This window comes from Felis catus, chromosome B1 (genome assembly GCF_018350175.1).
Source record: "Felis catus isolate Fca126 chromosome B1, F.catus_Fca126_mat1.0, whole genome shotgun sequence".
NCBI lineage: Eukaryota > Metazoa > Chordata > Mammalia > Carnivora > Felidae > Felis > Felis catus.
In genome coordinates this window covers 53,779,515-53,803,554 of record NC_058371.1, presented here as the reverse complement: position 1 = coordinate 53,803,554, position 24,040 = coordinate 53,779,515, and the positions used below count along the sequence as shown (strand labels likewise).

General features: G+C 35.2%; 1 protein-coding gene across 2 annotated transcripts in view; it reads right to left on the bottom strand.

Moving 5' to 3' along the window:
• Nucleotides 1–4,567: 4,567 nt before the first annotated feature.
• The window catches only part of GLRA3 (glycine receptor alpha 3), a 199,553-nt gene continuing 180,080 nt past the window's right edge, over nucleotides 4,568–24,040 (bottom strand). Inside the window, exons 8-10 of one of the 2 annotated variants that reach the window (XM_023252660.2) lie at nucleotides 22,718–22,861; nucleotides 20,437–20,481; nucleotides 4,568–6,623 (exon numbers count right to left, since the gene is read on the bottom strand). In XM_023252660.2, coding sequence (XP_023108428.1) covers nucleotides 6,345–6,623; nucleotides 20,437–20,481; nucleotides 22,718–22,861 — 468 coding nt within the window. In that variant the 3' untranslated portion in view covers nucleotides 4,568–6,344. The remainder of the gene's footprint in view (nucleotides 6,624–20,436; nucleotides 20,482–22,717; nucleotides 22,862–24,040) is intronic. The other variant, XM_023252661.2, reaches the window with a different exon arrangement.

Sequence of the window (24,040 nt, the reverse complement as noted above, 5' to 3'; positions counted from 1 at the left end):
AATATTTAGTCCTTCTTCAAGGATAGTCCAAGTGGTGTTTTAGAATTCTGTTGTTAATAGTTGGAGAAAATTTTGACCCATATAGCTCTATTCGTGTATTGTTGAGGCAAAATATTATGCTTACATAATTAAGAGATGGCCAAATCCAATGACTATTCTGCTCATATTTCCCACCAGGAATCGTTTATCTTGAAAGCATATCACAAAATCCCAGAAAAGTTGACTTCTTTTACATTTCCAATTTGAAGGAATTATTCCATTAACAGTCTGTAAGAGTGTGTGTATGGGCACACATGGGGATGAGTGCATTTGTGCAGAAGAGATGGAAAAGGAAGGAGATGTAGGCAGCATTAAGATGGAAAGTGTAAAAGAAAAAAATGAGTAAGAGAATCCCTGCTGCTAGCTCAGGAGTTCTCTTTCTTCTGTTCTAATTTCTGGGAGAAGCTTCTCCAGAATATTTTCCCTGCCCTTATTATTTTCAAATCCTAGGGAGTTAAATTTTATGCACCATGGGTTCTAAGCATCTTTGTAATGGAAAAATAAGCATCACTACTTTTTTTTTTTTAAGTAATGAAAATAACAGCTGTCTCCCTATGGAGGTTCACTTTGTTTCCAAAGAGGAATGGGGGCTGGGATAGAAATTAAATTAATACAATTTGTAGTGTACATTGCTTCTTTATTCAGGAATAGCATATATAGCAAAGAGCATAAAATGGGTCTGTTATATTTTACCACTCCTTATAGTACCTGAACAAGAAAATGAAAGCCTATGTATCTGCTGAAGAAGACATTTCTTAGAAAGGAATAAAAGTACAACTGGTATAATGGATATTTCAATCGTGTATTTGCTTGGGAATACGTATTTATCATTACTATACTAAGAAAGTGTGTCCATATACACTGTATTTTTCTAAAATACTGTATTAAAAATCACCGGATGGTCTCATGGCCACAAGCAGTAATTCTTATTTTTAGCATCTCTTTGAAATGTCAAAGTGAATGAAATGATGCACTTTAAAGTCTACAATCTAGATGTCATAGAAACTAGAGCTCACTGTGATTAAAGATTATTTGGTGATCACTGAGATGGACAGGATTATTCCCACACTGCTGTGAATGACCATCATGGCCAAAATAGAGGGATGTGGTAAGAAATTATGAAGGCAGTGTGGACAATAAGACTCAGTTGTCATTATATTCAAAATGTTGGTCTTTTATAGAATTCTAATCCTCAAGTCATACCTTTCCACTGCCCATTATTAGATAAGTTCAGTTAAAGAAAGTGGTCTTGTCAAAATTATTTGAAAAACTATACCTTTAATTTTGCTTAAGCAGATTAGGCAATTGGGATTTAAAAATTTTAATACTTGGGGTGCCTGGGTGGCTCAGTCTGTTAAGCGTCCGACTCCGGCTCAGGTCATGATCTCACGGCTCGTGAGTTCGAGCCCCGCGTCAGGCTCTGTGCTGACAGCTCAGAGCCTGGAGCCTGTTTCAGATTCTGTGTCTCCCTCTCTCTCTCTGACCCTCCCCCGTTCATGCTCTGTCTCTCTCTGTCTCAAAAGTAAATAAACGTTAAAAAAAATTTAAAAAAAAATTTACAAAAATAAAAATTTTAATACTTGTCACTTAAGAAATTGTGCAGTCTTTGTAACTAAGTTATTCTCTGAAATGCACATGAAAATCACAGTATGTCAGAACTGATTGTGCCGTTTCAATAGCTCTATAGCAGCAAGCAAGAGTCCAGAAGCCAAGCATAGGCAATGAAATGATCTGGTTCCAAAACTGAATACCCAAATTAACTAGAAAAGGCTACTTATCACAATAGTGTGTGTAACAGATGAATATAATTCAAAAGACAAGCTTCTAATTAGAAAGATGCAAAAAATATTCTCTGAGTGACTAGACAATTCTTGACTAATCTCAGTGAACCAAGGTAACTATTAAAGGTTAATTTCTATTGATTGTAGACATTTTTTTGGTTAGATCGTTAAAATGCAAATCCCTGGGGTAGAAACCATACATATTATTTTAATATATATTTAACCAATCTCATGATTTTTATAGTCTTTAACTTGTCAGCATACTGAATACTGATGACTGATGTATGAATACTCATCGACCAAATGTAAGTTTATGCAGTGTGCATGGAGTGGCTTGCTTTCTCTACTAGTTCAGCGTCAATTAGATGAGAAATGCAGATGGTATATGCTGATAAATTTTGGGAGGTTTTTCTATTACCTATCGTACAAAGTACATGAAATCTGTCTTGGATTAAGAGACAGGACCTCAAAGATTTTTAATGATTGATTGGTCTAAGGACTGTGGCATATTTTCAAACTACAAGTTTCATTTTTAGAGTGCTCTAGTTGTTGTTAGAGACATCTATGAATTTCAGTATTTCCAATTTCCTACTTTTAATATTTCTACTTTTAATATTGGCAACTCCCATAATCCCTTGAGTCCATTTCATGGAGTGTGTACTTTATAGATGAAAGGAAAATTTAACTGCCAATATTCAGTCCTCTGAAGTGACCAGCAGGTTGAGGTATATCATGTTAAGTACACACAAATATATTGTAAAAAAGTGGGATGTATAATATGGAAGATATACCTATCTTTTTCTTAAAATCACAACTGACAGTGCTAAAGTAGTTAACAAATTTCTCTCTTCTGTCAAACATGTTGGCTTATTTTTTCACATTTTCTTTCTAAAATTCCCATTATCTGCCATAAGGTTTCGGGAATTCATAAACCCAATGTATTCATATTTTAGGGATATATAGGTTTTAAAACATTTATAGTTCAAAGTTAAGGTAAACGTCATTAAACTATATCCATAGAATAGGAACTGATGACAGAACAAGTAGCCAGAACAATCTCTCTCTCTCTATTTCAAGTTTACTTATTTATTTTGGAAGAGAGAGAAAAAGACAGTAAGCTGGGGAGGGGCAGAGATAGAGGGAGAGAGACAATCCCAAGCAGGCTCTGTGCCCTTAGGGCAGAGCCTGACGCAGTGCTTGATCCCACGAATTGCCAGATCATGACCTGGGCAGAAATCAAGGGTCAGAAGCTCAGCCAACTGAGCCACCCAGGCGTCCCAGTTGTCATAACAACCAGGAGTTGGCTAGGCTCTGCAGGTGATTAACTACCATGGAGAAACATGTGGAAAGGTTAGAGAAAGGTTAGAGAAATTTTAAAGATCGTTGGCTTTCTTGCTTCCACACTGGAATCTTTCTGGAATCTATTTTGAGTGGTAAAGAAAGCTCCAAATCCTCCCTAGAGTTGAACTTTAATTCTACTGTTTGGGAAATAAAGAAGTACAGCATATATATATGCTGAGTAAGGTACAAGGTTTCCTAAAAATTCTTATAGTATGGAACCATAAATTTCCATGTTTGAAATACATAATAATAAGAAAAATTGCAATAAACTGCATGTACAAAAGTTACAAACTTTTTAATGTGGCCATTTCCAAATACTTGAATTATCCATATTAGAACTCCAACTTGTATGTGGGTCATTAGTGTATATGGACACGTTTTAATTTCCTCACTATTAATAGTTTTCTGGTTGGTTTAATTTGAAATATTCAGATTTGACACAGGGTTTATTGCGGCAACTACTACCTTGAGATGCTAATTGCAGTGTGGTTTCCGGTTTAAAACACTCTATAAGTGTTCGTTAGAGCGGACATATTCCTTTAAACCTTTTGAATTGAGCCCTCCAAATATTGTCATTGTTGCCATATGAGTCACGACTGTACTTTCTTAGTATAGTAAGGCAACGATAAATACGTATTCCCAAGCAAATACAGAGATTTCTACCATACCAGTGCCCCTGCTGAAAAATTGTCCTGTGGCTAGTATTTTTACATTCCAAGTTTCAGGTATAAAAGAGACATGTTTTAATATTCTCAAATATGAAAATAGTGATGTCTGTGAATTCTGGGGGGGGGGGTGGGAATAGGTGCATTACATTTCTTTTTGCGTCTGGCAGAATTCACTGAATTTAAGCAATGATGGAGAGCTTTTGAAATAGGATGTGTAAAGTACAGAAAAATGTATTCAAGTATTTCAGAGACATATTGAGACAATGTGGTTTATCATAACTTCGAACCACACAGCTTTTCCTCAGGGAACACAAACAACATTGTGTTCTAATCTATCTTTAGTACAAGAATATATTTCCATGATTTTGATTCATATACACCAAATAAAGAAGACTGTGTTCAACTTTCGGGTGCACAGTCTGCAGAATAAGAGTAACAATTTCTTTCAGTTGTGACATTTGCCTTTAATGCCAAATATGGTTTTTGTGTGTTTGCCTGTTTTTTCCAATAATGTTTTTTTTTAATTTTTTTTCAAGGTTTTTTATTTATTTTTGGGACAGAGAGAGACAGAGCATGAACGGGGGAGGGGCAGAGAGAGAGGGAGACACAGAATCGGAAACAGGCTCCAGGCTCCGAGCCATCAGCCCAGAGCCTGACGCGGGGCTCGAACCCACGGGCCGCGAGATCGTGACCTGGCTGAAGTCGGACGCTTAACCGACTGCGCCACCCAGGCGCCCCTCCAATAATGTTTTAAATTACTTATAAAGGAGGGCAGTTTGGTCCTTCACTTAGCAAAAATCACTGAGCATACATTATTTTTTCACAAGTTATTTTTAAACACTACAACTGGATACACCAAAGTTCAATAACTTTGAGAACTTTTTAGCTTTAAATGGCAGTTCTTGCTTTTAGTTTGAGATTGACTAAAATTCAGAAAATAATACCATTGGATTCAAAGACTGGCTTATTTTTTCCTCTTAAAGCTGAGTTAATTGTTTCTTAATGTTTAAACTTTTCTCTGTCAACCTTTTAGCACAGTGAGTTTCAATTCAGCAAATCTGACCAAAAATTAAACATATCTAAAGAGCATTCCGGAGCTTTTTAAAAATACAACAATAATGATAGAAATAATGCAGAAAAATAGCAAAAATTCAAAAGAATCAGAACCTGGTTCAATTTAACCAAGAACTCTATCATATATTTGTACTTAATTACACTGCATGAAATTAGTTAATGCCCCATTGTAACTGAAATAATTCCATGGGTTGCTGATAAATTTTAAGTAAAAATTGTATTTAAAATTATTCACATCTAGTGAATGGCATATATATTGAAATCATTAATTCAGAAATATAAAAACAACCAATCCTCACTTTATAGAAATGACTTATTTATATAATTTAGAATTAAAATCTTCCCTCCTTACATTTGGAGCTAAGAGTTTGAACCTATATAACTTTGATCGGAAAACTGTTCTTATTTAAAAAATCTTTCATAAATCCATTTTTGTTTTAACTAAATTCATTTTTATCAAAATGTAAATACTATAATCCCATTGAACTTTAAAGTCTCATTCTAAGCTAAAATATAAAAATCTTAATGAACTTTGTTCAATTATATCAAAACATTGAACATAATTACATACAGACAATTAAGCAGCTATTAAAAAACTAACAAAACAAGGGTGCTGGCTTGCGGTTTTCGGTGTTTGGCAATAATTCCAAATACACACCTATACCACTTATTTAAAAATGATAATGTTATTTTCAGTATTTCCATCTTCATTCATAGAGATATAGCTAAGAAAAGCAGATTTTGTATATAATATGATCTCTTAAGCCATTTGTTTGAGATTTCCAAAGAGGGAAATATTGTATTTGAAACAATTAGATTTAGTATATAAATAACAAAACTCTTTAATTTTAAATTTATGATCTGAATTTTTTTGGTATTACATAAGTTGGGCCGGTAGTATCTGTATGTGCAATCCTCTGAGGGCGTGAGTTTTCTACAGAATTAACTGATTATTTTCTGTTTTGTAACTATAGCATAAGAACATGTTTGAAAGCCTCAAGCTACTGATGTTTAAAGTCTTCAACATTTTCCCCTTTTCCATTTATAAAGTTAATTGTGCAAAATTTACTTTTGTAAGATTTAATGTCATTGAGCTGAAAAGCAAGAAATTCCAAAGATGTTTTCACGTGTACTATTATGTGATGTTATATAACAACACAAACACATTGGCAATAATATGTCCACTTACAGGATATACTGTGAAAGGACAGATAATCTTAAAGTAATATGAAATAGAATCCTCATAGTATATATTTTTGTATCCATTAAAATCCTCTTAATATGCCTGTGACTTTGCAGAGCAAATCATAATAATACCTTCCCATATGCCACTTTAATTTGATGATCCTTATTTGTATACCACACACACACACATACACACACCCATGGCAAAGAGACTTTCCTTTGAATTGATCGTTCGCACTTGCATGCCCCCGGAGGCTTAATCTTGTTGCTGATGAATATCCTCATGCCTAAGAATTTTATAGATAACCCAGTAGAAAATGTTAAAAATCAAAAAGGCTAATGGGAAACAAGCTCGAGAGATGGTGTCAATCTTCTTGGCTCTGTCGATAAAGACCTTCCTCATTTCATCAGGGCTTTTCGGCATTACCTGGACAGGATGGTTTGGGCCCTTTGGGGTCACACCATCTTTTGCTTGCAGACATGGCCCCATTCCATAGGCTGTGAAGCTGAATCGACTTTCCCTTACCTCATCATCCTGTCAGAAGAAAAACATAAGAAAACACTTGAGTCATGGAATAGAGCGTGTATAACAGGCATTTCGGATTCGTAATGTAAACTGTATCACGATAAAGGTTACAAGCATATAAAGATTGAGTTGCTTTGTTTCCCATTTAAGTTTTACTGATTTATCCTGCTGCATCATATAAATGTGTCTATTAAGAAATATGAAACTCTCAAATAATATGTTTTATTGGAAAAACTAAACATTCTGGTATTATCTACGTATTGCTACAATATATAAATAAGTTGAGCAAGCAAAGGAATCTATTGGGATCTTATATATGTTCATATACTATGTTTTTGGGGTTTTTTTTCATAATGTGGGTAAATAATATGATGTCAAGGGGGGAAATATCAAGATCATTGACTGGATTTTTCTTTTTCATAGAGGCAAACTTTAATGTTTATTTCCTATAATTTTTATATGACTTCATTGGAAAATACACTCTAGCTCAAGAACGCTGTTTGGGTTTTGTTATCCTCACCTAACGTGACTTCTATGTTTTACACTAAACCATGTAGAAGACTCTAAGATAGTCATATATTCTAGTTTATATGCGATTATTTTTCAGGTACATGGACTGAGTTGAAATTATGAATGAAATTTGGCTGAAGTTTATTTCATGTTCTGGAAAGATATTAAATGTTGCAAATTAAAGAATTCTCCATATATATACGTGAAAAGAAAACCAAAATTTAAACCAAAATTTACTTAATAAAAATATGATAAATGAAATGTGTTCATGATAGGAAAACATGGCATTTAGAGTTTATAATGAAATTCATTAATGAATAATTTAATTTAATTCATTTATTTATAATGTAACAATAGACAACTGCCAATTGGCAGGGTTTTTTTGCTACTAAAACTGACAGTTTAAAAGATGACATTTTCTAAAGTTGTTTTAAAGTTGTCAAAGCTCTCCTTTTATGAAAGTAATTTTTAATGGTAATATAAGAGGCAAAAGTAATTGGCTCAAACTCTTGAAAAATTATTTTGGGTCTGTTTAAGCAGAAGCTCAATAAAATGTATATTACAAAATATGAAACTGAAAAATGGAAATTAAAATGGATTCTGAACATGAGAAGATGATCAAAGTTCATGTAATAATGTTTGAAATAGTTTTTTGGGAATAATGGAGTAAGGCAATTTCACATGAAAAATAAAAACAAATAATTCTTGGGAAACAGCTGAACTGTAAGATGCATAAGCAATTGAATTGTGAGGAAACAAATCTGAAGTAAATGCCGATTATCCTAATTATACTTAACTGCTGTTGTAATCTTATAAAAATTGGAAACTGAATTTTCAGTACTCTTTAAAAAAGATGTTCATGTATACTGGCTTTTTTTTTTTTAGTTTCCATGGAAATTTTAAGGCTAAATTATTATTTGCCTTGAATTTTTTATGTCCCAGAAAAAAGTGGATATACAAGAAATTAAGCTGTTCCTACGTAAGTGCTAAAACAGTTTCCTTATAATTTAGGAAATCATGCTGCTGTTTGCATTTCAGAAAAAAAAGTGTAGATCATTGGAGAATTTGTACAACTTTTGGGTGCAAATCAGCTGAATGCTGAAGGATATATAAAATAGCCTTTTAACCTATATCAACCCATGTGTCCAAAAAAAAAAAAAGCCATCTCAAAATAGGACAAAAGATAATTTCTCAATGAGCATTTACAATGAGGTGTTGACATATTAGTTGAACCAATTAAGAGATGGGCTACAAAAATGCTAGAATTTTAGGATTCTACTGTATTTAGTAAAGTAGAATCCATTTATTCTTTCCCCCTAGCTTTACTAAGAAACAACTGGCATATATTACTGTACAAGTTTAAGGTATACAGCACGACCGTTTCATTTCCATATACGATAAAATGATTATCACAGTAGTTTTAGTATCCATCACCTCACATAGAAAAAAAAGAAAAGAAAAAAAAAATTCTCCCTGGGATGAAAATTCTTAGGATCTACTATCTGAAAACTTTCCTGTAGATCATGCAGCAGCATTAGCTATAGTCATCATGTTGTACATTACTTTCCTAGTGCTTATTTATCTTATAAACAGAAGTTTGTGTCTTTAACCACCTACTTCCATTGACTACCTTTCTAACCATCAATTTGGAAGAACTTAACTATGTTCAAACTCTTGGAGACTCCACACCCCCCCCCCCCCCGCTCCAGTTCTCCATCTCAAAACAGAGACAATCTTTTCAAGATTTAAGATATTCAGTGAACAACCACATTATGTTCCATGGCATCTTTCCACTAACTGTGAGTAGAGGGTTAATCTCAGGGCCTGGGCTGATGAATGACTTCTGATCCTTTCAGCATCATTTCCTTGAAAACAATAGAGCTCACTAAATGGGGAAGGTGGAGTTTGCTACATTTACTGCGCAGGGCTGTGTGATGGCCTGAAGGCCCTTGGGCTACGTGACCAGAACGTAGACAAGTCTGGTAAGAAATAAGGGCTGTGGCTTCTTTGTGTCAATGTGATAACATATGCTCTGACGTTTGTCCGTGGCAGCGCGTCTACATGCGCCTGTGGATGAGGCCCAAAGCAGCTGTGCTCATGAGTAACTGCCCTGCCTCCTGGGGAGATGAGAAAATGCTACCTCTGATGTGCCGGCTGCCTCACATGCTCCTGTAGGACCGAGTGAAGCCCAGTGTGTCTGGAGGGTCTGATTGACAAATTTAACCCCGCATTTCAACGGTGGTGACAGAAGCTGACCTGGCTTTCAGATCCTTTCAGACTCAATATGGCCCAAAGTTCAGGGAGGGAATTTGATAAGAATGTTGATACTGATCCCCCCCTGGGGTTGAGATCGCCAAAGTCCCATGGAAAATAACTGGGGATAAATCTTACTATAGCAATGTGGAAGACAGAGAATGATCCCTTATTGAATTGGTAGACGGGTGATTAACGAGATAAAACCGAAGGAGATCAGGGTGATAAAACCGAGGGGAAAATGGCTCAGAATACAATTTTCTTGTCTCCTATTTAGTTGATTATCTGTGAAACTGAAACCACTTGGTAGAAAGAGAAATTAGAGCAAGTAAAGCAAGCGGCTTCATGGCCTGTGTCAAGTCCACTTGGGAGTTGGAAGAACATTGCATTTAATCCCTGATGTTACTTCTTTGCAACCTTAGGCCAACAACACTGGAAACTAGTGAGTATTGTGTAGTCTCGTCCAATAGAAATATACTGGGAGCCACACATGAACTCTGTGTGTATAATTTTCAGTTTAAATTTTACACTATCTACCATTTTAATGAGTTAAAAGAAACCAAATGAAATTAACTTCAGTATTCCATTTTCTTTAACTTAGTATGTCCTAATATGATTTAAATATTTACTAACAGTAAAAAGGAGATCTTCTGTATTCTTTATTTCATGCTAAGTCCTTGAAATCAGCATATATTTTTAATACACCTCTGTTCAGACTCTATATTTATTTTTTTTAATGTTTTAATGTTATTTTTGAGAGACAGAGAGAGAGACAGAGTTCAAGCAAGGGAGGGGCAGAGAGAAAGGGAGACCCAGAATCCGAAGCAGGCTCCAACTGACTGAGCCACCCAGGGGCCCCTCAGACTCTATATTTCTAGTGCTCAATAGCCACATGTGGCTTGTGGCTACCATTTTGTATGAAGCAATTATAACATAAAGAAGCAGGATCTCTTTACTGTGAAGTACCAGCTGATATCTGTGGTCTATGCTTTCTAGGACTGACATAGGGATATATATATATATATATATATATATATATATATATACCGCAGCATGAAAAACAATGTTAGCTGTGAACGCTAACTTCTAATGTGCTGCAGCTACTGGCCAGCATGTAACCAATGACCCTTTTGGAGCAGGTAAAGTCTGGGGTGGTATGAATCTATGCTGAGGACCAGCTTCCTGGTTCTCCCACTGCTGTGACATTGAACGGCAGAAGTAGTTACGTTAAGGGAAGTAGCAAACCTGGCCTGGCCATGTGATAAATAAAAATGAGCCTAGCCAAACCACATTCTCTGACCTAAACTCTGGCAGACACTATGATTAGGGGAGTCCTCCAGGCGTGGGTTCCCCACGTACTTCTCCTTCTGGAAAGGCAGGAAGCTACACATGATTCATGGGTACATTTGCTTTTATAGCTGCCATGCTGGGTTTTGCCGATGGGCAAAAATTCTGGGCTATTCACAAGAAAGATCATGGCCAGAGGTAAATCTATTAGCTCTCATTAGGTGGCTTTTAAGACACAGAATGAAAATTGACAGGAGTCCTATGAAAGATTTCCTGGCACATTTTTGCCAGCTGGGAGGAAGGAAATCTGTTCCAGTTCCGGCAGCTGCTTCCTTTAAGGAACCCTGTTAAATATGCTGCTTTCATCTCAGAAGTTAAATCAATGATGCCGGTGGGGAAAGGAAACAAAAGGCACTGATATGGGCTGCTGAATTTACTCCATCCATGAAGGCAGTTGAAACAAAGAAGACTGGTTTGAAGGCTGGGCCCTCCTTGCCCAGCTCTGAGTGGAATATCCAGCAGATGGTATCACCTTTGGCTAAATGGATAAGTGGAAACGACATGACACATGCATGAAGGATCTTGCCATTTCTGGTTTGAACTTAATCTCGGGCAGTTGTTTCCTAGCCCAGTTACAATTGGATGTACTAAATGGGAAGCCATTAGAATTGCTTAAACCTTCCTTTGTGGTGACTATTAAACAGTACAAGATTCCAGGAAGGTACGGGGCACTTGGATGGCTCAGTGTGTTAAGTGTCTCATTTCAGCTCAGGTCATGATCTCACAGTTCCGTGAGTTCAAGCCCTGCATTGGGTCTCTGCTCTCAGTGCAGAGCCTGCTGTGAATCCTCTGTCTCTCTCTCCTCCTCCCCGGCTCACACACTCTCTCTCTCTCTAAAATAAATAAACATTAAAAAAAAAAAAGATTCCAGGAAAGTAAATGAGACTCTTAGTTCTGATTAAAGAAATAGTGGAAGCAGGGGTGCTAAGTCCTTCATTAATTTTCTCTAGAATAGCTCTATCTGGTCTATGATAAAGCTAAATATATCCTACAGTCTGACTGCTGACTACTTGGGGTCACTAAAGAAGTCCCTCAACAGCCTCTACCATGATAAATAGTAAAAACTGAAGAGCTTCAGAAGGACAAAGGAGGATGGTATGCCTTTTTTAAAATATTTCATTTTTAAGTAATATCTACACCCAGCATGGGGCTTGAACTCACAACCCCAAGATCAAGAGTCACATACTCCACTGTCAGCCAGGCTCCCCGAGGCACTGGTATACTTAACAGACTGGACTAGGGTTTTCCTGTTAGGTTTATATAAAGAAAAAAGCCTGACACTGTGTATCTTCATGTGGTGTAGACCCAGTTAAGGAAACGTGAAATCTCCAGCTTATTATCACAAACCGGTTTGAAAGAGTTTGGTCTAGGTCACTGTCAGAAGGAAGTTGGTTAATGATAAATGGTAGTTTCTCTCTCTGAGGAGAAAGTCAAGGGAGGGTTTCGTAACTAGTGGCCCATGTGACTAGGTAAAGGTAACTAATTAACCTGGTTAAAATTCAGGGCCCAGCCCCATCAGACCAATTCCCAGAAATAATTGGAGGAAACCATTAGGAATGATTTACAAACAATAAAGGACAAACCATTATCTCTTCTGCATCCCTGTATGAGAAAAACAGCTTGTATGTAACACTATTTGTAATTTGGCAGATACATTTTGATTCCTGTTGACCGTTTTGTATAAAGTGGCTGGAAGGCAGAATGAATTTGAAAGTGGAACATGGGCAAACAAACTGTGACAGGTCTGAGGCAGGCAACAAATAGCCCAAGTTCCCTCTCTGACGCCTTCAAATCCATCAGCTCTAGAGGCATCTGCTATGAAAACACATGCAGACTGGAATTTCTGAAGAAGACTCAACAGTGGTACTATAAGACGGCTGCCAGAATTCTAGACTGGAAATCTCTCTGATCTATTTGAATGGCAACTACTGATACTCTCTTGTGCTCTGGTAGAAGCAGTTTCCAAACTGAAGGAACCCAAAGGGCATCAGACTTTATTTAGGCTTAAAAACCCTATCATCCTATGATGGGCAAGGTCAGAAAGGTATTTCAGTCTAAGTTCCCTGATAAAATGAAAACGGTATCTTTAGGAACAAGCGAAGGAGAACTACTCAGGCGAAGTACATCATATCCATGAAAAGGTAGCTTATTTGACAATGGACCAGAGATGGAATCTCCAGCTGGAGCTATCCAGAGTGGTATGAATCTCATGATTCTCTTCCCACTGAGACAAAGCTGGTCACCTCGTTCACCAACAGAAATTTTTACATAGAAGGTCAGGAGCTAAACCACACCTTCAGTCTAATAAATAATTGTAGTTGAAAGCGAGGTAAGTCCACAAAATGAACTGGCTTGAGAACTGGTGTATGTGGCAGTATCCGAAGTATTGCTCTCAGAGCAATATCTGGATATTCAAAGCTCTCGACTCTAGCCAGTGGCATTGCCTTACGGTCAGGCAAGTGGCCCAGGTTAAACGAACAATTAACAACATCCCACGGTGGGAGATGAAATTCCTTATAAAAATTCCAGGGTATAATCAAATTAAGTCAGGTAATGTTTTCCTGGTTGTTAGCTCAGAAGGACAATAGAGTGCCAAAACAGATGTCTTGGACCGGCCATGGATGTAGCCATGATGGTGTCCAGGCCATGCAACAATGGACAGAACTGTGATATATTCCTCTGTTGTGTCATTGATGTGGTGGCAGCTTGACCTGAATATTAATGAAGGAAAATATTGCTTGAAAATTGCCTTTGAATTAAATCTCCTGAGGATAAGTGCTAACACATTGCTGGCAGATGGAATGCTAAGGTCTTTGACTATGGCTCCTGGAGGATTCCGTGGATTTTAGCAGAAATAGACACAGTCCATCTTGGGCCTTTTTTATACCATAACAGAAGCCACAGATGAAAATACTATTAATGGCTTGGAACAAAGCATTTTTATATCAGTTTGGGCTCCTGGAATAGATCTCATTGAACAAAAGAACACATTTAAACATGACCAGTGAACAAAATGGCCCAAGAGTGCAACAGAGTGAGGGCATTTAAATAGAAACTGGAATGAGGAATTAAAACACTTATTACTAAAGACAGGACAGCAAGGACATAAAGAGCTGGCTAGTTCACAGGATGATTGTGTAGATCACTTGAGTATGAGTGCCAGCAACAAAGAATGCCTTTAACAAGGTTTCTAGTTTCTGGTGGTTGAAGTGTGGGGGGTTGGGAGCAATGCTGTGATGTTATTTTGTTATTCCCACTTACAGACATTTCTTTTGCATTATAATGGTTCTGATATAGCATATCAGATATATATTATATACCTGATATAATGGTTCTGGGCCCATGATTACATTATCTAGCTGATGGGATCATTGCTGCTTCTGATCTATTGTTAGATCATATTTATATTAGATGATATTAATAGACAGATCATATCTATTTCTTTAAACTAGGAAGACATCCACGCTCCCTGTGAGTGAGGGGACAAAACATGTTGTGTGCTTGAGTCCCGTGAGGACTTCCAATTAGACGAAGATACTTTATCTGCTGTTTCTCCTGACTTTTATCCTTCTAAAAGTTAAATAAATGACATGAGACTAAAGCTTATTTCTGTCTTGTAACCATGACTGCGTTCTCAAACCTGTAATCAGGCTATAGTGCTGTAATGAACAAAGCTACTTGACCTCTAGATGTCGGGTTTCACAGAAAAATGACACATTTGAACAATTTAAATTTAATCGTCTTTATGTAGCATTGATTCCTCATAAAATTTGGCAACAACCTGTCAAATCACCAGCATTCTATGTGCATGCAATAATGACAGCCTGGGGGAGGGCAATGTTTCTCACACTGCGGTCCACAAAACACCTGACTTGGAATCATTGGGACGGGTTGCAGAGATCCAGTTTTCTGAATGGCAATTGTGGAGATTTGTACTCATCAGCCTTTAGATTGTCCCAGAAATCTGCATTCCCAACAAGTTTTCTAGGTGATCATAATGCACAGCAAATTCTACAAGCGTTTCCAAGAGGCATTAATGTATCTATCCAAGCAGGCTTGAATTTAGTGAAGAAACATCTTTTGAATTCCACTCAAATTTACATTTTTAAGTGGCAGTTTATGAACACATACTCTGGGATGACTTTTGTGTTAGTATTTAACTACTATTTCATTTTTAAATAATTTTCTGTTTTACCTAAGGCTGCTTCTAGGTAAGGTTATGTGTAAGGTTATTTATATGATCTGTATCTTTATCCATTTTTAAATCTACCATGGGCCAAAGCATATCCTGGGCAATGGACTTTGCATAATTATGTGTCACAGCATGATAGAGTGCATTACTGTTTTCGAAAGCATCCGGAATATGGTTTCACTAACATCATACTTCCGATTAATTGTGGTGCTGGAGAAATAGAAACACTTTGAACTTCAATGAAAACATTTCCCTCATGAAAATGTCTTGTTCAAATACTTACTTCCTAGTAATGGTAACAAAAACAAGGTGTTGAGGAGAACTTACATTCTAAAAAACATGAAAATAAATTGGGCATTTGCATTATAAAAATATGTGTGTGCTATATAGGAAGTCATTTCCAAATATATCCTTTTAATCTCAAAAATATTAGATGGCCCAAATTTACAATCTGACTCAAGATTGACATTTGAAATGCAAATGTGCAGTGAAACTCTTTATTCCAATTAGTACTCAAATATTTGTTTGAAATAATTCAGTTTTCTGGAGATATCTTCAGCTTGAGTTTCTAATAGACTGAAGGTCAAACATGTGAAGTATTTAGACCAACATCTACAACTTTTGACTCAAACACTATATGTTAGCCAATATTTAATGTTGATAGAAGTAAGGCACTTTCCAACCCAAGATATAGGTAATAATAAAAATTAAATAGAATGAATTAAAATGAGCAAAAAATGAGCAAAAGAACATGGCTGATTTAAAAAGTAAAATTGAAGACATACCTTAATTTACTCACAAGTAAAATCACTTACTATGCTTTAAGCAAGTTAGAAGGGTAGGCAATGAAAAACGTAAAAACCCATTTAGTTAGTGTGCAATTCTTTATACAGGAGACCTGTTTTCACTAAGTTTGAAAGTAAGAAAAATGTTTCAGTAATTAAACATCAAGATCACATTGTGAAATATTCTACATGCTTTTTCATTTTATTAGAGAGTGATGCCAAAGAGTGACTCATGGAACATGCACAGTATAACTAGAAATATTGAAAATAGAAAATCCAAGTCTAGGGGCACTTGGGTGGCTCAGTGGGTTCAGCACCCGACTCTTGGTTTCAGCTCAGATCATGATCTCATGGTTTGTGAGTTTGGGCCCCATGTCAGGCTCCATGCTGACAGCTGCTTGGAATTCTATGTCTCCCTCTCTCTCTCCCAAAATAAATAAACTATTAAAAAAAATCCAAGGGCAGAGACAGTCATTCAGTTGAATTACTTCATCTCCATCATATAACAAATATATATTAACATACAAGTAATATAAAAATTTATTTCCTATCCTCTTCTTAGTCCTTAAAAATGGCCAAAATCTTATTTTTGGGTGTGGAAGTGGTGAAAGCATGAAGCTTGCTAGTGAGTGATAATAAAACATGAAGACTCTATGACAGCATGAATGATGATTTATTATGTGAACTGCTGTGGGGTACAACAGCATTAACTACATTATTTTCATCCTAATCTTTCTCCCCTGGTAGGTGCCTTTGGGTGTTCTGTATACAATCAAGATGTCAAGTAATTATGCCAAAGGTCTTTCTGTTTCAACAATTTTCTGTAACTTCTAATTGCCAAATAGGAGAGTAACAAAGGAAGGAAAAGTGAATTGCTGTTCATTTCCATTTACAGGGTTTCAAAGTGTGTGGATTTTGAAAAAAAAATTTACTAATAAACATAACAGTGGCTTATTTTTGTTGGGAAGATCTCCATCACTTAGAAAATTCTGAGGTAAGATGAAATATAGGAATGAATTAAAAATTATTTTTCCAAAATACATATCAGTTTAATACATCTATATACATTTCCGTATTATTTTAAAATGGAAAACTTCAAAGAATACAATTATAGATGAGATTAAAAATACATTATGGTTGCAAGTCAATTGTCAATATAAAATTATGTAAAATCCAGTTTTCATGAGAACTTTGCATTTATTATTGATGACATGCATTAGTTATGAATTAGCCAAGTTTATGTTTATATATTGAAATTAGATTCAGAAATGGTTTGGAAGTTATTTACATGGTAAAATGTAGGCTTAAAAAGGTGAATGCTAAGATAAAATAAAACAAAGATGGAATACATACATTTTAGGAGATTGATGAGAAATCAAGGAAATAATTCTTTTAAATACTCATGTATCTATTTCTAGCACGATATGCCAGATTCGTTCAGTGCCAACTCGAATTAAAGGGAGACATCAGATAATATGTTATGATAGACAACATAAGTAAAAAGCTGTAAATGTGTTTTAGTTAACTTTGAGATGGAAGTCACTATAATGCATGTGAAATTAGATTAAGTAGAGGTCACATTATTTTATTGAATGCTATTTTCCTAAATAGATATTTCAGAGAGGATATAGCTCCAAGATTTAGCTGTGTTTAACACAGACCCTAAATATTTGTTTGCAGGAAATCGTTAAATTCTAACAATTTTTGGTTTACTTGAGAGGATGAAATTTTGAACCCGTCCCATATCAGAGTCATTCAAATATAATTTAGTTTGAAATGACTGGGAAACTACTCTTCCTTGGGCATGTATCAAAGAAATTTGTAGGAAATATTTTCCTGCTTAAAAAATATCTTATACTCCAGAGTATAGCATAAACTGAGCTAAATGGAAACTTTATTATATAATTTAATATATATGGGTACCACATTGCTTTCAACTGTCTATGGAGCCTCATCCCTTCAAAATACTGTATGTATATACACATACATATATGTGTATGGATATATATATACATATATAAATATATTTATGGATATATATACATATATATTTATGGATATGTGTGTGTGTGTGTGTGTGTGTGTGTGTGTGTGTGTGCGTGTGTGTGTGTCCTAAAACTATAGAGCCGAAAAACTGTACAGGGCAGAAAAAACAACTATTTGTTATTCTTAGAAGTTACCTTGAGTTACTTTTGAGGTAAGACAGCATATAAATACATAAGTCAATAAAATAATGACAAGCTTTTGTACAGATAGTCAAAATGCAGTCAATGATATCTTTTTTTTTTTTTCAAATTTTTGGTTAAATTCTACTTAGTTAATATAGTGTAATACTGCTTGCAGGAATAGAATTTAGTGATTTGTCACATGCATATAACACCCAGTGGTCATCATAAGAAGTATCCTTCTAGATACCCATCACCCATTTAGCCCATCCCCCAAGATAACCATTGTGCTTAGCAAAATATAAACTTGGCCGTTATTTCTCAAATCCAGAACTAATGGCTCATTTTTCTTTCATTTGAGTATATAAATAGCAATGGACACACAATAACAAGCAGGAAGACAGAGGTACTGGAATACTGTGTGAATATGTTTTCTCTCAGTAAACCATTGCATCATTACATTGTGATGCAGAAGAAGCTTTGTCAAATGCATTAAAGCAACCCCACATCATCCATTTCTCTCCACAAATAACATGTATTGAGAAACATTTTGGGCACACCTTTATAACCCTTCAGGACTAAAGTAATGATATCACATGTGGGAAGAGCAACTTCTAACCAAAACACTTTCATATCATGCATACACCCACACATATACAGCACTGGGGGTAAGCGTCTACGACATGGTGCAGTGGGTACTCGGCACACAGCAGGCTATGACAGTGTGGGGTGGGGAAATTTGGATACAAGAGCAAACTTGTATTCTTTCACAATAGACCAAAGATTCACTCGCTCATACCTTAATGGAGAAAAAGTAAAATATAAGAGATTCCACACAAGGCTAAGCCAATTCTGAACCAAGTTAAAAGTTTTCTAGGAATAATATTTACATTAGTATAAGGCCCCCTGTTGTGACAAACTTTTTATACTGAGGCTATTTTATTTACTTTGCCTATTCTGCCAATTCAGAGCGCTTGAAAAAAGCTATGTAAACCAGTACTCGCGAAAATATAGGGTATTGGATCAACATTTAGACTCATTTAGATTACTTTGATTTAAAGATTTGGATTGCTCAGACTGTTTCTAAGCAAGTTACAGGTTTTAAAAATGATGAATTCAAAGACTTGTTAGTTTGAGAAAAATAGTTTTCAGAAAGTCAAAATAATCATCCCCAAATTTGCACAAGGATTGGAATATTATAAAAAAAGTGGAATTCATATAATTTCCCATGAATGTATTTGCATTACCATTTTGTTTCTTTTTAAAAAATAAGTATTTATAATGGTTGCTGAGGTAAACCTAATTTTTTATCAGAGTTCTTTTTGCATTGTTTTGTAAAGCAATATTTAATTAAATATATAGGAATTAAATTAAATATTTAATTAAATATATAGGAACTAAAGTTCCTATAGGCATTAACTGCTTAATTACTAGGGGTTTAAGTATATTGTCTCCCAAAGAGGCTACTATTTGTGTTATGCAAATACAATGCAATTACATTTTTTCTTAAAATTTATATTTAAGATAATTAAGTAAAAGTAATTGAATCAAGTGATTTTTTTTTTCAGGGATGAAAAAATAAAGGAGATGTGGCTAGCTATGCTTGGAACAAATCTGCAATTTTAGTAGAAAAATTAGTTGAACAATTATATATTATAAGAAAATTTAGTAAGTGCTTTAAAATAATACTGGCCCTAGATACCTGCTATGACATTGAGAATCCTTCAATTAGATGAATGTAACATGTTTCCTATCTGTTCATCTAACACTGTATGTATTCTTAACCAAGATGTGAGCCAGAATCATCTGGGGAGGTATTTTTAAATGCACTTTATTCCAGAAATTTTAGTTTAGTAGACTGGACTGTTTGTGATTCCCCAGCCCAAATTCTTGGCCTGGACATGTTTCAATTCAACCACTGAATGCTATATCATAGGTGGCCAAGTCAAGCAAATAATATGCTCTCGTATAGATTAACTTTCTAACTGTTTAGCTATTATACTTGGACATGTGACCTTGTGATCTCTTTTTCACCAAAGAGTTCAAAGGATGCTGCTATCAAAACCAAACTCTTTCATTTACTATAAAGAATCTCAACATTAAGAATGGATTCTAAAGATACACGGGTTGGACAAAGCATTTTACTTTTGCCTTATTTTTAGGTCTCTATTTTCTGACAAGAAAGGCTACAGTTAGAACTTCTTTGTGCAAATAAATTTTCCCTTAATTTTTGAACTAATTTTGCTAAAGCAAATGATTATTTCCTTCATGGAGACTATTAGAAGATTGTATGCGTTATTTCTGTTTAACGTATACTTAAAAATCATTTTGATCCATCAACTATCTCAGTTGATAAGATGAAGGATGTTTAAATATCTTTTCACTGAGTGAGGGAAGACAAATGGAATTTGACGAGAATATCCTTAGCTGAAGGGGGATGGTGGTTGTTTGGATTTAAATATACAAGGGGCTATGTTTCCCCACCAAACACTGCCTGGGTGCAGAATATGCTGTCTGCTTTTTTACTGATAACCACATTTCTCTACTTAGAGTTAAGAAAGTGAATTTACCGTGTCTGAGAAACGGTAAAACTTCTCCAATGCAAAAGCTTCTGTCTGTGGGAAGGTAAAGTGGACCAAGAGGGATTGAGAAACCAGAGAATCAAGTCATATATGAGTAAATATAATTGCACAATTGGTTTTAATTGCATATATCATTTTCACATACACATTAATCGATTTCACATATGCAAGGTATGCAACCCCCAAAGTATGAAATGAACTTTAAAAAAAAGCTATTTTTTTCCTGCACTAAATCTCAGTTACATTATTTGCTCCCTGTATATTTCAACTGGTCGTTAGAAAATAATAAGGTATTACTATTTGTGCATTTCCGTATTTTCCTAGAGAGCCTCTCACTAGAAAATTTAATCTTGTGGTCTTTCTGTGAACTAAAGAATAATGGGCTTCAGTATGTATCCTGATATTCTCATAGGTAGTAAAATTAAAGAGCTGCTTTGGTAGGATAATCCTTTTTGAGGAGGGACCAGAGTTGAGCATCTAGACTTACAGTACAGTCTATCATGTTACCCATTGGACACTATGGCTGTTGGATATGTGGTAGGTGTGGAAAATGCCTGAGCTCTTAGCCCTCATTTGGACACCATGTACCTAATACTTCTCAGCACCTGGCTGATACATTTAAAATTGTATAGAAATGAGGAGGGAGGTAGAGAAATGGACAATAAAAGCAAAAAAGCAAACCAAAATGAGAAGAGGAAATAAGCATTACTTTGTATTAATAGTAGAAGGAAAAAATGGTCCTTATCAGTCATTTACAAGGAAAGAAGAAACAGAAGCTTAACCCTTATGATAGAGAATTTTTTTTTTGTCCTGTGATAGTGTTTCAGCCAGTGCCAAGTGTCATGAGAGAAAAGAGAGCAAGTAGGCAGTAGAAAGGGAGAAAGAAGGAGAGGAAAGAGACAGTAAAAGAATGAGAAAGGTACAAGGAAACCAGTAGACGGGGGTGTGATGGGGTGAAGAGGATAAAGAAAAGTTAATCTCTCCATCAAAATGTGTTTCAATATATAAGTAATGTGCTTTTATTTTCATAACAACTTGATCAAATATAAGCCCAAGCACTGTGTTAGTCCAATGTGTTGCTCAGAGAATCACAATCCTGATGTTCCTTCCATGCTATTGTGAATTGGGTATTTTTTATGATTTGGGGGAGTCAAATAGATAGGACTGAATACACTATCATGTTAGAATATGTTTACTGCTCAGTACTGAGAGATCATGGGCTTGGGGTTTACAAAATTTAAGGAATATATAAATTGCAGCAAATAATTCAGAAACTATAAGGAATCCTTAAAAAAATTAAATCCTTTCAACATCCTTAAAAGTGCATACTATATGAACCAAACTACTCTGTTGAAGATTTGAGCATGTTTTGACTTAAATATTCCAATATATGGGATTCTAGACATAGTTTCTCCTGTGCATACAACTTTAACATTTCTCTATTGCATGTGAGTCCATTTGCTTTTAAATGTCAGTTGGCATTTTCATATTAAAAGAAGTAAACTCATAGATATGCTGGTCAATAGAAATTTTCCCTTACAGAAAAGCAAAGGGGGTTGATTGGACGTATGTGCACATATAAACAGAGATGACATTACAAGTCTTAATAGAGGAAAACGACCCCATTCTGCACATCTACATTCAATTATGAGATTATTTCTACAACTTCTTGTGGTCTTCTAATGATGTTCTAAATACAATTTCTTCTGGGTTTCATTTAACAGGTGTAGCCAGGCAAAAATAGCACCTTCTTGTGTTTCCCATAGAGCTTCAGAATAAACAACTTAACAACATGAAAGTATGCATAAACTTTTCCACATACTTTTACATGAATCATAGCATTAATAAATAGATATTGGTTTATGGAAACAATTAAAGGAATTAGTTTGATGAAAAGGAACAACTTTAATAGTTATATTGGATGACATGTTAAGTCAGACCATTGGTAAGATCCTCACGCTGCAAGTAAGAAATGATATATTTTGTTAATTGAAGCAAAAAATGGTGTTGTTCCAGGAAGTACATTAGAAAGAAGTTGATAAATTCTCATGTCACCAGATATGTTGTGTAAAGTAGACCTAGGTGTCACCATTTTCTCCCTGAAGCTATTTTTGACAATTTCAGTTTCGATTGGACAAAACCAAAGGAATATTCATATGATTGGGTCCTCAGATTCCATTTCCTCTCTGTGCCACTGTATTAAATGTAACAAATTTACTGTCCAGTGAAAATTGGTATCCCAGTGAACCCAACGCATTTAATCACCTACCTTATTCTTTCTCTTTCGTCGAAATCTCAGAAGTTCTTTGTGTTGTCTAGATACAAAATTTACAGCCGCATATTCCAGAAGTGCTGAAAACACAAAAAGGAGGCATACTGCCATCCAAATGTCAATAGCTTTGACATATGAAACCTGGCCAAGAGAGAAAGAGAGAGTGAGCAAATTGACTTGTACTGTTGTTTCCACTGAGTACAAAACTGAACATCTGATTCTACATTGTACCATTTATATCATCTTGAAAAAGAAAGGAATAAGATCAATACTTCTTGAGCTTAATAAACACTTTTTAGAAATTAATTGTGCAAGTTTATATATTAATCATACATCAAAACTTATGTATGTTTTACTAAATAAAGTTTGTTGTCAACTGAGGCTCAAGACCAAATGTATGATTAAGACAAAATAAGTTGGAAATGTAATTTTACCTTCAGTGAAATCTGGAACAACGCTTGAAGAAAGCATAAAGTAACATCGAAATATAGATAATGCCATTTACCTGTTAGTTCCATGTTTTCTTCATTATTTTTTTTTTACTTTGAAATAATTTTAACATTAGCAAACGTGTTGCAGGGACAGTAAAAAACATAAAAATAAAAAACAAACAAAAAACCTCCCAAGTTCTCCAGTTGTTAATATTTGACCAAATGTCAAATATATTTCTCTCTCTCTCTTTATCATTTATGGCCTTTCCTTGAACTACTTGAGAGTAATTTGCAAACACGATGCCTCATTACCCTAAAATACTTGCGTGTATTTTCTAAAAGAAAAAGACAATCTCCTCCTATATAACTCTAGTACACCCCCCAAAATCAGATTGATGTTAGTAAAATACAACCATCCGACCCAAAAACCCATTCTCATTTCAGCAATCGTCCAAATAATGCCCTTTTTACCAGAAAAACATTTGTCCTTCCAGTCCAGGATTTAATCTAGAATTATATGCTGTCCCTTGGCGTCAGATCTCTTTGGGCTTCAATGTGGAACATTATGGTCAGCCTTTTCTTGCCTTCTGTGACCTTGATATTTTGGATAAGTGCAGACCAGATTTTTTTTTTTAGTGTCTCCCACTTTTGGCTTATTTGATGTTTCTTTACTTTATACTCAGGTTATGGGATTTTAATAGGAACAGTGATGCCCTGTTCTTCAAGTGTATCATATCAGAAAGCACTCAATGTTGATCAGTTGGTTAAGGTGCTATCTACTAGGTCTCTCTATTATAAAGTTACCAATTTCTCTTTAGTAAATAAATATCTTCTTGCTCATTAAGTTTCATCCATTAGACCTTGATGATTTTTGTCTGAATCAATTATC